At 36.0% G+C, this 15,179-nt stretch overlaps 1 protein-coding gene across 2 annotated transcripts in view; it reads left to right on the top strand.

Moving 5' to 3' along the window:
* Window positions 1-15,179, top strand: part of NOL10 (nucleolar protein 10) — a 53,023-nt gene that overhangs the window by 9,932 nt on the left and 27,912 nt on the right. For both annotated transcript variants that reach the window (XR_004060578.1, XM_030944629.1), the window contains exons 9-13: window positions 199-284; window positions 641-719; window positions 1,919-2,068; window positions 4,425-4,491; window positions 9,174-9,226. Coding sequence is in view for 1 of the 2 variants with exons in the window: in XM_030944629.1 (XP_030800489.1) it covers window positions 199-284; window positions 641-719; window positions 1,919-2,068; window positions 4,425-4,491; window positions 9,174-9,226 (435 nt within the window). In the remaining variant the exon portion in view is untranslated. The remainder of the gene's footprint in view (window positions 1-198; window positions 285-640; window positions 720-1,918; window positions 2,069-4,424; window positions 4,492-9,173; window positions 9,227-15,179) is intronic.

Consider the following 15,179-nt stretch of genomic DNA (forward strand, 5'->3'; position numbering starts at 1 on the left):
ATTTTCATTTAGATTGCATTGAAAAAAACTACAAATGAAATGTGTGCACCCTGTATGTCATTATTAGAACAACTCATGTCAGCCTAGGAAATTTTGTTAATTATTCCTTAGATTAGATAATTCATAATTTTATTTAAATGTTTTCAGACTACCAGTATCTGCTGCATAAGCTTGAACCATATTTTCTAAACTGTTTAGGGAAAAGTGGAATGCTGGGATCCTAGAACTAGAAATCGAGTTGGGCTGTTGGACTGTGCATTAAGCAGTGTGACAGCAGACACAGAGTGAGTAAAGGCTACCTTTTCACTGGATTTTTCTGAAGTTTTGGTTGTTTTAGAAATAAATCCCGCTTTGCTTTAAAATGACCTGCCTATTCTCTTGTCATTGCTAGTGTGAATAAAGGATTTTCTTAGTCACAAAGCAGTTCTCTTAGACACTGATCTAAGTAGTAGTGGCTATTTTTGTATACAAATACACATTGTGAATGTAAACAGTGCAGCTTTTTGAAGTAGTATTTCTGAGTGATACCTGTGAATTATTTTACTTAGCTAAGAATTAGCTTAGCTATTTTTTAACATTAAAAAAATTATTTACAGGCTTTATTGAAAGTATGCCTAACTGTAAGCATTGTGCTTTGCAGGATAGAAGGTTTGCCATCCATTTCAGCACTGAAATTTGATGGGGCTTTGAATATGGCTGTTGGAACATCTACTGGGCAGGTAGATTTGACTTCATGTACCACAGTTCTTAGGAGATCCTGCTCTTGAAATTCCCAATCCATGTCTATCAATACATTGAGTGCAGTATATATCTATTACTGCAAGTATTTAGTAGGCCATAAATTACAGGTATAGAGTAGTAATAGTCAAACTGCAATGTAATTTTATCAAATGCTTGTACTCTTCAGAATTTTGTAGGTACCACTTTAAATCATCATAACCTACATACTCTACAACTGCAAATTTGCAGTTGACTTATGACTTGAGCCAGGTGTGTGGGGAAGTTGCTGCTTTTTGGGGCTATGAGTACCATCTCAATGCAACATATGTGATCTCCTTCGTCTTAAAGTCTAGAAAACCAGAAATTGCTGTCTTTCAACTGTTATTTTTACTGTCTTATCTTGATATGAAGACTAATTTAAATTCATTTGTTGTTGCCATCATATTTGTAAAGGGAAGTGTGGGGATTGTTTCCTGCCATCATCAGTATTTTCATGCGTTTAGAAAACTGTAGCTTCTTCAAGAACAGATATGTGTGTGAGAATTGTATTTGCTATGTTAGTGTACAAGTCAGACAAATTTTATTGCAGATGGTGTTTCTGATTAAATAAACTGATAATATTATTTTTCCCAAAGATTATTGTTATTCACACTTTACATATGAAAGATTTAACTTTCTCAAGTTCCATAGGAAATTTTGGAGATAAAATACAAGTTTCTGGAAGACAGGGTCTGTACTCTACTTTCCATGACATAAAAAATTACATTCTGTGGTGTTTCACGGAGGGAAAGTTATATTCACTGAATCTGGAAGGGAGTCTCAAAATTTAAATCATGTAACAACCACACAAGAATCTGAAAGTGAAATATTATTAATTATGAAACACTAAGAGTATTGAAAACAAAAAAAGTTTTGGTTTTTTTTTCCAATAGAAATTAAAAAGTATTTAGAAAGATGATTAGGTCTTAAATTCATTAATTTTTCTAGATGGAAGCATGCTGATGTTAAAATACCAGGTTAGAATAAACTGGGCTCACTTCATAAGTTGTTTTCAGAATTCAAAATTATTTATTTTATGTAAATCCTGCTTATGTAAGTAAAATTTCAAGTTTAGCTAAAGTTTAGTGAAGATCTGATGGGCATGACTTCCTCATGGTCTTACAATATTATAAATTTAATTCATTTCTTATTCTTCAAGGTCCTATTATATGATCTTCGGTCTAGTAATCCATTAATAGTCAAAGATCACCACTATGGCCTGCCTATTAAATCCATTCAGTTTCAGCATCAGTTGGATTTAATTATCTCTGAGGATTCTCGAATCATAAAAATGTGGAACAAATATACAGTAAGTAGTTTTATGTTACTGCATTCAGATTTTTAAATTTTTACTTTACTTGGGTTGGGAGTTTTGGGGGATTTTATTTTGGCTTGTTGTTTTTGAGTGTTTTTTGTGCAGCTTAATTAATTAAGCTGAAATTCAGTGTAAGAAGTTGAGGTTTTAATGTCTCTTAATTTACATAGCATTTTGTCCTGTCTGAGTAAATCAGCATCTGGGAAGTTATTCAATAGCCTGTCAGGTATAAAGATGTAGTCTCGGGGGGTTTTTAGGTGTTTGTACATGTCTGGCCAAGAGGCTTCTTTCAGGAGAAGGATTTAAACATAAAAAGTACTATCATAGCCATTGCCTTGGTTTGTATATTTCTCACTATGTTCTTGAATACATCCAGTTAGGTTTTTTCACCAGAGAAAACATGTTCATTCTAATTCCCTGCTCAAAGTAGGGTTAATTTCAAAGGTAGATCAGTTAATTAAAGACCTACTAAAATCAGGTACTGCTTATTTTCACAGGATCCTATTTGGATACTGAAGCAGATACTATGCAGGGAGCCAAATAACAGTGTGTTTTAATAACCCTGTATTAGGGGATTATGTTGCAATGAGCAATGTCTTTATCCTTGCCCTTTGCACCTCTAAGTGAAATTGTAATCTCTAATTTTCACTCTTTCACTCTCTTTCACTCTTTTCATTATATCATCCTGTCCTCTTTCTTATCTTTCTGTCAATGAACCTTACTATGGCTCTATGGGGCAGCATATTTTGTTACCCCAGAGATTCATAGTAACACTATTGTAACTTGTTTTGGTTTGAGGGGATGTCTGTAGTCATTGTGTTCCTTCTAAAAAACATGCTCCATCTATGCTTTTCTAACTTTATAGTGAAACATAAAGAGAGTTGTAGTAGAGGCTTTTTTCCCTAATTATATCAGGCAGTCACTTCAGTATTGTTGTGCTGCCTCATGAACTTTCAACAGCCTCTTTTATTTTTTCTGTGATCACAAGTAGTTTTTTGTAAGCTCCTCTGCAGTTAATTGTTACTGTTTGAAAGAACAAATAAATTATTGGTTATTATTTAAAACATCTGCAGTGGCCTCTCTAGGTACGTATATTTCCCTCTTTGAGAATGAAGCTCTGTAAGGTTTGTCAGGTGGCCTCTGGTGGGAAAAGGGAGGGCTTCTCACCGCTGGAGGGCAAAGATAGCTTTGGACTCTTTCCTAGAGTATGTTCCAGCTGGCTCCATCTGTCCCCGATGCTGGTTCCTGACTACCTCTGGCCCGGAACCAAGTGCAGAGGCAGACTGTGGGTGGAGAGCATATGGCTTTGATACCAGAATAGCCCCATGCTGAGACGTGCCTTGGGGTGGGGAGCACCAGGCTTTTGTCTGCTGAGGCCAGGGTGGAGGAGGACTCCTCTTAATCATCAGGGAGAGACCAGAGGTGGGTGGGGTAACAGCATGTAACTGGGAGGGAAAGGAAGGGCCCAGAAAGGTAGGTGGGATTGCTGCAGGGAAGGAAAAAAAAAAAAAGACGAACAGGATCAAAATTTACCTTGTTCCTGTCCCTCATTTAGAATTGTGTAGGCATGTAGTCTCATGCTTCAGATTATGTGGTCCAGTTGTTAGAGACTCTTCCTTTACTGGCTGTTTTGTGTGTTGGCTTATAAGAGCACCTGTATTTTGTCTGGGTTTTTCAGACTGTGTTCCAATTATTATTTTGAGAACATTGTTTCCTGCTTTTACCTCTTTCTTAAGTAACCTTTATAACTTCAATTCTGCTCTAAGCTAGATACCACTCTATGCTCTTAATGCTTTTATTTTATATCAAGACCTCTTTAATACTGAGTTTCTAAATAAAGTGCTGAGCTATATTTCATTTCATGTAGACATTAGTACAAGTGGAAGAACCAAGCTCCAGATTCAAATTCTACTCCTAATCCATTTTCTCAGCTAATCATACTTAGCAAAGTAAAGTTACTTAAAACTGCTACATTCATAATTAAATAAAGTGAGGGTTACACTGACAGTGTGCCCAGAACTTTTGCATAAAATAAAGTAAATCTGACATATATTTTCAATACAGAAGTGTAAGCTGAGAAATTAGAGGTGCCACTGTACATTGCTGTGTCTTCAATTACCAGTAGGCTGCCCTTCCTTGTAAGAGATTGAATCAGGGATAAAAGACAATACTGTCTTCCTTGTGTTATGTTCAGATATTAATAACATCTTATTGTTCTACAAAATCTGTTCCATCTTTATTCCATCATGTTTCTTAGCTTCTCTAGTAGCTATTATTAATGTTTAGATTTACTGAATTTAATTATATTGTTTGGAATTCTTTATGATTTATTTTCTTCCTACAATTTCAGGGAAAGATATTTACTTCAATGGAGCCAGAACATGATATAAATGATGTCTGCCTTTATCCAAATTCAGGTATGTTAAATATATTAATGTCTTGCTAAATTCAAAAGGAAAAGCTTGTTAACCCAAGGTGTGGTCTTTGTTTAGGTGATACAATTTAGGTCTACTTTCCTCCTTATGGGAGAACTTAGAATAAGGGTTATTTGTCAGTTAGTGTCCTTGTTTCCTCTGCATCTGTATCATATAGGAGCCTCTTTGCAGTTAGAAGCTGCTGTGCTGTCAATTGACTGATTGGCCTCTTTTACTCCTTCAAATATCTGAAGTGACTCATTTTATAAGAATAGACGTTTTGGCCTATTGTCTTGACTAAATCCCAGATGAGTTAGAGCTTGCTTCCTAGAGGTAGGAAAAACCTCTTTACAGCAAATTTACACTTTTTTGTCAAGTGTTTCAAGAATTTGATCTTTCCTTGATTTAAATACAGTGCTTAAATTGTGCCATCCCTTAGGTTTGTTACTTTGGTTTTAAGTGTAGATTCCTAAGTGCATAAATTTGCATGGTTTTTGTGATTTTTTTCAGATTTGTTGAATCTCATACTGTTATGTTCAGAGATCAAAACTGAGGATCGCTTTTAGCCAAGATTTCCAGAACTTAATTTATGAGTAAAATATTTTATAAAGTGATGGTTGTATGTGCATATATGCTTTGGTTGTACTTCAGATTGCAACTGGACTTAATTTTCTTGCATAATATGAGTTGCTTTTAGTATGGTGTGATACCTACTTCCTTTTTAGAAAGCAGTACTAAAAAGGATGAAATAAGTTAGGGCCGCTAGGATGGCACAGAGCAAAAGTCTGGAAACAGACAATGCCTGAGTTGCAAGCTGCTATTCTCTTAGAGAGAGGTAGCAGTAAAGACAAAGCAACTTGGACTTTGATTCATACTAGCAGCTCAAATTTAAGATTGTAGATAAGTGAGTGTGAGATTTCTGGCAAGTTAAAACTTATCTGTCGTTTCTGCCAACTTCAGTTAAGAATGGGTTGAAGGTTTTTCTTTTCCTTTTTTTTTTTTTTTTTTTTTTCTTTTTGGGATAAGATGAGCACTTAAATACACTTCCTTGATAAGATGGTGGGCATTTTTGACCTTATGAGCAGAATACATGCCATGTGCCCTGGTTGAATGTAGGAGTTCATGTGGGTGTATTTGAGAATTACTGCATGGTGACGGGGTGGACTGTGCACCCTGGAGATGGATAAACCCTCATCCATGGTGGCTGCAGAGAGAGATTGTTGGAGTGGCTGATTTTCAGCCTTTCACCAAGGTTTCACCTGTGAGCTTATTGGTTGCATCTAAAAGAGAGCTCAGCAGCAAATTAACATCCTCACAGCATCAATAAAGAGCTCACCACAGGGAGTGGAACAGAAGAAAATTATTTGTCAATGTAGAATCATAGTGTAATTTAGGTTGGTAGGTACCCCTGGGAGTTGTATATTTCCTACTCAAAACAGGGCCTGCTTGAAGTTAGATCCAGCTTTGAAGTCTGATCAGATTGCTCAGGTCAAGTTGAGTTTGAATATGTCAAGGATGGGCATTACTCAGCTGTGGATGCTCTGCAGCCTTTGTGGTATGTGAACATGACTTGTGTGCTTTTGCAGAAATGATTTTCATGAGACTCTGCAAGACAAATCTTGTAGCACAAAGAATTGAATGTGCACATCTCCCTGATGTTGCTATTGGACATTGCTTTTCACGAGTCTGTGACTGAGATCTAGATTGTGCAGTCCAGTTGTATGTCCCACATCTGCTTATTTTAGTGCTACTTTTGCTCTTGTCTGTGGGGGACAGGTGGATGGTTTTGGTAAGAACTTGTTGTGGGAAGAAAACTGGGTTGTATTTTTTACATGGAGACAGTGGGTAAAAAGTAGAGCATGTTGCTGTTGAAACTGAGAGAATGAGGGTAAGAGGTGGTGCATCACATAGTCATCATAAATACATAAAATTCATTTGAGATGCCTTAGAACCACCTCATGTTTGTTCAGAGTTTAAGAAATAATCATGACTGAAGATCTGAAAATAAGGAAATGCTTTCAGTAAAATGGGTTTGCAGTTGTGGAAAGGTGGAAATATAACATGATTTCAGTATCAGTATGGTTTGGCCCAGTGCTCTTACTGGTGCCCCAGCATTGTCATAGCCCCTCTAGAGGCATGGCGCAGGAAAGCCAGGAGATCTTTGCCTAGCTTGTGTTTTAACACTTCATGTGTCACTGCTGCTCAGAAAGGCAAAAACTCCATTTTCACTCTTATTGGAGAGATAAGGATTTGATGGATGGACTATTCAGGGGATGAGGAATTGGTTGGATAGTCTCATCCAGAAGGTGTAGTGGTCAACAGTTCAATGTCCAAGTGGAAATCAGTGACAGGTGGTTTCCCTTAGGGCTCTGTATTGGGACAAGCTTTATTTAGTATCTTCATCAGTGACACAGACAGTGGGATTGAGCTGTCTCAGCAAATGGCAGATGACACCAGGCTGAAGGATGTGATGCCGTCCAGGCATACTTGGACAAGCTTGAGAATTGAGCCCATGGGAATCTCATCCAAACCAAACTGTTCTATGGTTCTATAATTCTATCAGTTACTGTAAACTCAATATCAGTATACTGTGAACTGGGGTTTCTTTGTGGTATTTTGTCATAGCTAAGCATTTTTACTTAAACTATTTTACCAACCAGCTTCACTATTAGTACCTTTCCTGGGAAGCAAACCCTTGTATATCTTTGACCAAACTACATGATGACAAATTTCAGTGGATCTCTTAATAGTTGAGTATCTTCCTCTGGCCACAAATGAACAGAATGGGGCAAGGGGAAAAAGATTTACTTACTGAGTCCTTTTAGCCTTTAGTCAATTTAAGTTGTAGAGTATAAATGAAACTTGACAGTATCTCCAGTGATAGAAATCTGTGTCCAATTAGCGTAAGAAAAATTAAAAGATAAAAATCTGCATTTTCTAAAACTGCTGCTCCTACATACTCTCACTTCATACTCCCATTTTTATTCTTTTACATTCATGATACTGTATTGCAGACCATTTTCCAGAGACGGTCTTAGTAAAACTTCTGAAAACAGCCTCTCCTTTATTTCCTTTCTACAGTAATCAATCTAGGCTGTTATGTAGTTTGTTAGGGTGTGGTTTCTCTTCCCATAAAAAATGATTAAAACTAACAAGCTAAAGCAATAAAAAAGCATGGAATAGACTTCTCTTTTAAGAGTTGTTCACCTTCATTCTTCTATTTCCCTTGTAGTATGCACTCATATACTGTTCAGAAGTCTGGTTTTGTCCTCCTTTAATTATTGGTGGAAGACTCTCAAAGAGGAGGTTTTACTTCACTGTCGTCTTTGAAGCATCTGCAGAATTAATTTCTGTCTTTATTCCTAACAATTCCTATTCAGTCAATGGAAAGATGCTTTGTCTTATAAAATAGTAGTGAGTGTGCTGTTAGGGGAGCATGTATCTTGTACACTATACTGGAGTACTCTGTGTATTATTCAAGCATATGCTGTAAATTCTTGCTTTTTCCTTAAATTGCCTGCAAACCTTTCCAGGCATAGTTTTTTAGTCTGTTTGCTGACTAAGCTTTCACAAATATCTTGCTTTGCTGGGAAAGCAAGCCCCCTTTTTTCTGACATTATAAGTCCAGCTGCATTGTGTATTTATAATAAAAGGATTAGGTAGGAAGGATTACTCCACCCATGGTAATTGCATTCCTCTACTTGGGTGTAAATTAAATTTCTGCCCTCTGGGTGTGTAGTAATTGACCCAATTATTCATAGTCTCAGTGGCATATGTTACAATTCTTTCAGATCAGAATTTTATCTAATTTGATGGCACTTTTCTTCTTCATAATCAATCTTTTGTATTACCTGTTGATCGGCTATTTTGGAAAGACTGAATTGAGATAAACATAAAAATATATGGCAAATGTTCTTATTACTCTTTTATGTAGAAGGAGATTGAGAGTGTTCTTCATTTTGAATTTACAAGAATTCTGGTGGCAGTAGGAGATTTTCCACAGATTTTAGTATTCCTACAGTATTTTTTTTTACATTGAGAGTGTGTAAACCCCTTATTTGTGGTGTTTCTTGGGTATATTCATAGATACTTCAAATTCTACATTTGCCCTGCTTAGTTATAGGACTAGTATTACTCCTTTTGAAGCCACAGTATCCTATATCTCGTTTTGGGTTGCGAAGCTGCTGTTGTATTTATTTCCCCAGATGAAATATGAATGAAGGTGTAAACCATGTTATGATTTATGGCTCTTTTGAGGTGTGTGTGAAAAAAAACCAAACAAATAACCACATGTACTAATACCAATGTATTAATAATGCAATTTTATGTCCAATGTAGTTTTTAACTGCAATTCTAACTGGACTTGTTCTAAACAGTATTAAGGCATGAACTGTTCACATTTGTTACGAAAGTTGGCAGCCTGCACTTGTCAGGGCTTAGTGTTGCTTAAAGTGGTGCTGAACAATTAAGATAGAAGACAAAAGGGAATGAATATATAGAAAATTAAGCTTTGTTAATTAGGCTGATACTACACCTTTCTTTCTGTGGTATTTGATGCAACAGTTTATTACAGATCTTGATTAATGTCCATTGCAAGCCAAGAATATGTACTTTATGAGCTTTTTTTTAAAAATAGTATTATCCTCTTCTGATCAATATTTTTAAATGTGGAAATCTCTTTTTAGGAATGCTAATGACTGCCAATGAAGCCCCTAAAATGAATATCTATTATATACCAGTAAGTAATACAAGTTGTTGCTGATATTGCTCCTAAAGACATAATTGTTTGGTGCCATTCAGGTATTTCAGTTGAAATTCATATCTACATTGTCTGAGTTGTCACAATAAAGTAAATTTAGGTTATAACCATAATTTATTAATGTAACACGTTGAATTGCTTAAAAAACAGCCTGTAATTTGCTTTTTGCTACCAGTTTCAAAACTGGTTAGTGGCTGCAGAAAATTCAGGTGGAGCTTTTTTTGATAGCTGATGAAAAATAGGAGCTAAGTTTTTCAAGATAATAATTTTGCTTTGTTGTGAAATATTTTATTAGCGTCTTTAATATGTGGTGTACAGTGACATAGTCATAGCAGTAAATATTCTTTGTTCTGACAAAGTGATACTGTGTGACTTCAGGTACAGCTCTTGACTGTAGCTTCTGCTCAATGCCCTTCAAATGCAGCTTTTCACAGGATAAGCTTTCCACTTGAAAGGCTTAACTGTAGGTTTAACTGCATGTTTTATCTCTGCAGATTGGTTTTAGGGAGACTTAGCAGCAAGCCTTCTGGTGTCAGGGAATCGTACAGAAAATTACACCTGAATTTCACTCTTGGTTTAGCTTCTACAGTGTGTTCTCTAGAGGTTTTCTTGTTCTGATAGAAGATAAATAGTAGGATACCTATGTAAATTTCACATGCAGAATAGCTGACCAAATTCTAAAAATACATAACTTCTTTTTTCACATTTTGGACAAACTATAAAATTTATTAATATTGAAATATATATTTTACTATTTTTTAAGTGAGCCAGAAAGTCTTCATTTAGTTAATAGATTTTAAATTAATTTAAATTTAATCTTTTTCAGTTCATTTCTGGTCATCCCCCACTGCCATATCTACTGTGTATGATCTTGATTATGTTCAGGATAGAGATTCATGAGTTTGCATTTCTCTTTGTGGAATAGAATATATATACATGTTGTATTTTTGTGTCTAAACACAATAGTATATCCCTCTAAACAATTCTGTAGTCTGATACATTTACTTACATTATTAGGTTTTTGCATTTAAAGAGATGTGGCATTTTATACATGAGTTATGTCAGGTTGTTCTTTGGATGTGAATTGCCTGTTTCTGTAATTCAGCTCTACCCAACTCACATTTTGTTAACTGCACTGTTCCATGCTTTGAGTGACAAAGGGAGACAACAAATATTTTTTATCGATGACAAAATATTAGCTGTATTTAGAAGATGAACACTTTCTTTCCATTTACCTTGTGCTTTGTAAAGTTGAGAGAGTAGCTCCCCAAGCATTTTTTTCCTCTATCGTCTCTTTTAATTAATGGATTAGGGAACACAAACTCACATATTTTTGAAATCTGATGAGTCAATTTAAATAATCCAGATTCAGAAAGCATTCCATCTGTCACCAAAGGTAAGGTTCAGCTTCTCTCTGAAAATTGTGCACTGAGATTATGTTTTATGCAGGTGTGCATATTACATGAACCTGACAGCTATAGCACGTGAACAGTTCACATCCAACTTAGCCAAAAAGTTATTTCATTGTCTTGATTGTCACCAGTGATGAATGTTTGTTAGAACTTGTTCAAGCTAGCATTATTTTAAGTATTCTTGCACAGATTTTAAATCAAAATGAAAAATACTTTTTGCTCTCTCAAAAATCTCTCATAGAATCCTGTGTGAGTACTGAGTTCGTGTTTCTGAAGTCAGACAAGTAATTTTTAGTTAAGAATTATAAGCACTCCGTATTAGATCTTAGATCATACCTAGAGACAATATTGCAAACTTAAATACTGACTAATACTATCTAGTATTTTTGCAACGTGTAGGCTATTCCAGTGAAGATTAACATAAATCTTTCCCTAAACCATCTTCCTGTGTGACCATCCCCTTATTTTTGTTACCTGAGTCTGCCCAAACTTGTTTGGATAGTCCCTTTTTATGGATTTTACACTCACAGTGACATAAGTATACGGACGGACCCAAATGATGAATAAAAAGCATAAATGCAAATATGACTTCTATATTTAAAATATTGTTGTATACATGAAGATTTAAAATTTATTTTAAAGGCTACTGCCCAGCTTAAATTGGCTTTTCAAATAAGCTAAACTTCTCCAGTTTGTGTCAGTGGCTTTGAGTTTGAAGGTTGTTGAACATACCTGAAATACTATTGTTACTTTTTTCAGTTGACAATCTGTAGTTCATTCCAAAACATGTAATACTTACTTCAGACAATAGAAAAGTTAAATAGCAGTGAGAAGAAGTTACTTTGAAATAGAGACAGAAATCTCACACTCTGGTCTGATTTTTTTACCCTGTGCCTTTTTACAAGCAAGACAGAAGGGGCTGGCGCAGCCAGTGTTGCATAATTGAAGGGTGTTTTACTACATTTCCTAAAAATCAAGTATGTACCTCACTAAATCCGTTTTTGTTGGCTGTTTTGTTTATTTTTTAATCTACCTTTTAAATGATGAAAATATGAAATGGAGGACTTGTGTCAGCCTTCAACTGCTCCAGGGCTTTTTTTATTAAGGAAAACTTAATGTTATTAGCACATTCATGTTACAGTTTTATTCCTTGATCTTCCAGACTAGTTATTTGAGCTCAGAGTAGCACACCTGTCCTTTGGTTTCTCTGTCAGTAGATGATTAATACATGTGTTTTTTCCATCCTTGGAAGACTTACTAATTTCTTTGCACAGACAAAGTTAAGTTTAGTTACGTGGGTCTTTGGAGCAAAACTTTAAAGAACTGTATTACTTGATCTCTTTTCATGGTGTCATTTTCCTATCTTTTCCTAAGAATTAGGATTCACAATTTTTAATGAGTAACTTAATTTTCTCTTTGTTTCTTTAAGGTAGACTTGAATAGTACTAAAAATGTGTCTTTTGAGATGTTGACAGGAACTGAGTTACAAGTCTTGTTGAATTCTGCAACAGAATAGATGCCTGGGGAAAATGCTACTAAGTGCAAAGGACACTTATGTAAATAAAATCCATTCAATTGCCCGTGCCTGTCATTGGCCTATAGTTCTAATAATTATTGTCTTGTTTAAAATGCTCATTGGAACAGCTATAAGGAATTGCCATGGCTGTGATCAAGAAGGATACTTCAAATCCCAAATGTACGGTGTTGTGTTCTATGTAAGGAGAAAAGAATTCACAGCAGTGGGACATGCAGAGCAGTATGTGCATACAAGGGTGCAAACAGACCCAGCATGCACTGTCCATGATTGGAGTTGGCCAGACAGTGCAGGACTGTGCCCAGCCCAGCATGCCCAGCCTCTCAGCAGGTTTTATTGGTGTGGGCACAGTGCTGTGCTAACCCAGCTCATGACTGGTGAACTGGAGCTGGCTCATGTCCGGCCAGCTTGGAATGTGCTCTGGCTGAGCTCATGTCTGACTGAATTATCTATGTACATGTGCCCATTCTCTCCATTGTTAATGCCAAAGCTAAATTTCCATTTCAAACCCAAAAAATTGCTCTTGAACTTCAGGATTATAAGTGTTTTGACAGTGAGTATCATAATATTGCTTGTAAAAGAAATGGCGCACATCAGCTTTTCCTGCAGAAGTTTCGTCAGGGTGGGTATGACAGTTGAGACTAGGAATGTGACAGTTGAGACGAGGAGTGTCTGAGAACATTGCATTTCTTATAAAGAAGTAAAACAATCACTGCAGTTTTTTCTTTTGTGTGCAAAGCTGTAAGTAGAGGAAGTACAAGGTGATTTTTTTTATTTTCTAGAAAGGACAGGCAGGTTTGATTTTCAATGGCAAGATACCTCATATAGGTACAGAGTGACCAAAAAGCAAATTAATCTAACCCTTGAAATGAAATGTTTGTGTTACATAGGTAACATTAGTGGCTTAGCTTAGAGACTTTGTGTTTGTTTTATTTTGCTGGGATTTAATGAGGGCAAGTGCCTCTGAATTCCTGACTGGAATTGGGCTGTTTGCCATTAGTTTAATAGCTAACTTGCAGTTTATGCAAACATTTGGAACCTGCTTCTTGCCAGCTGGCTTCCTGGTTCATCACTTTGATGTGTGCCTCGAGAAGGTTGAAATGAAAGTTGTGTGTGCCTTGGGATAGTTTTTAGACTACTGACTCAGAAACATAAGTTGATTCAATAGTGCAAGCAGGTCCTGGCCAAAGAAGTGAAGAGAGCAGAAGTTCCATTGACACATGGTGGTCCCCTGACCGGGGGTCTAAGATGAGTCAGATTCTCTCTAAGCTTAATTGAGGCTGTCATGTTCCATAACATACAAGGCTCTGTTTGCAGGTTGTACAGAAGGTGCTCTGGGTGGAGAGCAAGGGCCATAGGTTTTACTCTGAGTGTTTACTTCTGGTTACACAATCTTGTCTGATCTTAGCACAGATGTTGCAAATCAGTCCTGTCTCATTTATTGGACTTGAAACTTTGGGCTACATGAACATACTGAAACTGAAACTTGCTCTATTCATTAGGCTGTTAAAAGAAGAGAGCAATTAAGCATGTAATTAATTGAGTGTAATATTCTGTGTTCTGGATTTTTTTTACTTTCCTGCAGTCTTGGCAGAACACTCCCTGTTGAGGCTAGAAGCAATGTACTTTTGGTGTAGTGAAGATATTAAGCTCTTAAAGGAAAAATAAATCCTGGAGCGTCTCTGGCTTCTTTTCAGGTGGTTTTGGAAAATAATTTGATATCCTAGCACTCCCCTAGTTCAGGGCTGTTGGAGTTATAAACTGGAAATGCTTCAAGAGCAAGTATTTCTTGCCTACTCAATGATTCAGTTTCTCCAATAGTATAAGGGTTCTGGTTTCTCATACAATACCTACTTTGGACATATGGCTGTCCCTATTGTTAGAAATATGAATTTCATCGTCTTAAAATCATGTGGCTTTTCAGCTAAACCAGTCATTGCTTGCCTTTCATACATTCTTTAATTTCTTTAATTGATTTTGTTTTCCCTTTTTTTTGGACACTAGTCTAGTTTAATTACTGTTTATTGGCATCTTTTTGTTTTGAATATGCATCAAAAATGCTTATTCTTAAAATTTTTTCTTCTTGGATTTAGAAAAAAAATAGTTTTACAAGACCTGAGAAAAACTAGTTTTTCCTGAGTGGTTAACCCTGAAACAACATAATCACTGATTAAGGCAACAAATCCAATTCGTTTACATGTTTTCATTTAATGCTCTGGTTATTTGGTGAAACAAATCTGTAGAGGGAGCTTGTACTGAAGGAAATACAAGTCAAAGCAGTTTTTTAATACCTTGGTTCATCCTCTTTATTTCTTTCTGGATATTTGTTTGGAATAGTTCTAGAATGTGAATTAGGGATGAACATGCTTTGATCATAGGTGCCCAGATGAGCTGCTTCTAAATGGCTGAATTGGTCAAAGTTGTGTTCAGTTCACTCACAGACAGGAAAAGCATTTATCTGAAATAGGTAGGTATTTTCTGCCAGTCTCTGACAGGGTGCTCTCACTGGTTCTGTACAAGATGTTATGACCATCAGATACCTGTCTTTACAGTCTGTCATTTTTCACTTTAAAAGTGTGGGAGGTTTCCCCTGTGGTATACTCTCCACACTTAGCTCTATGATCACAGACTTTCAGAACAATTTTATTAATCTGAGACTTACATTTTATCCATTTGGGATCTGCTGATTGTCTTTTTTTCTCTTCTGGGTCTTTATATGGTAGGAATACAAACCTACCTGTCCACATCTTATATTTCATACCTTTAGGGCCAGTGTTCTGTATAGTCAGCTGTCATTCAAATAGTTTGTGGATGCTGTTAGAGTGACAGTAAGACCTTCTGTACAGATTTTTGGCTAGTGTGGTAAAAGCTATGAATAAAATGATGCAATTCTTATTATATTTGTGTTTGGCATTTTGACACTAATAGAACATATTTCCAGTAGAGTGCAAGATTTTGATTTCTTTTAGAATGTTTTCATGTCTTC

Source organism: Camarhynchus parvulus, chromosome 3 (genome assembly GCF_901933205.1).
Source record: "Camarhynchus parvulus chromosome 3, STF_HiC, whole genome shotgun sequence".
Lineage (NCBI taxonomy): Eukaryota > Metazoa > Chordata > Aves > Passeriformes > Thraupidae > Camarhynchus > Camarhynchus parvulus.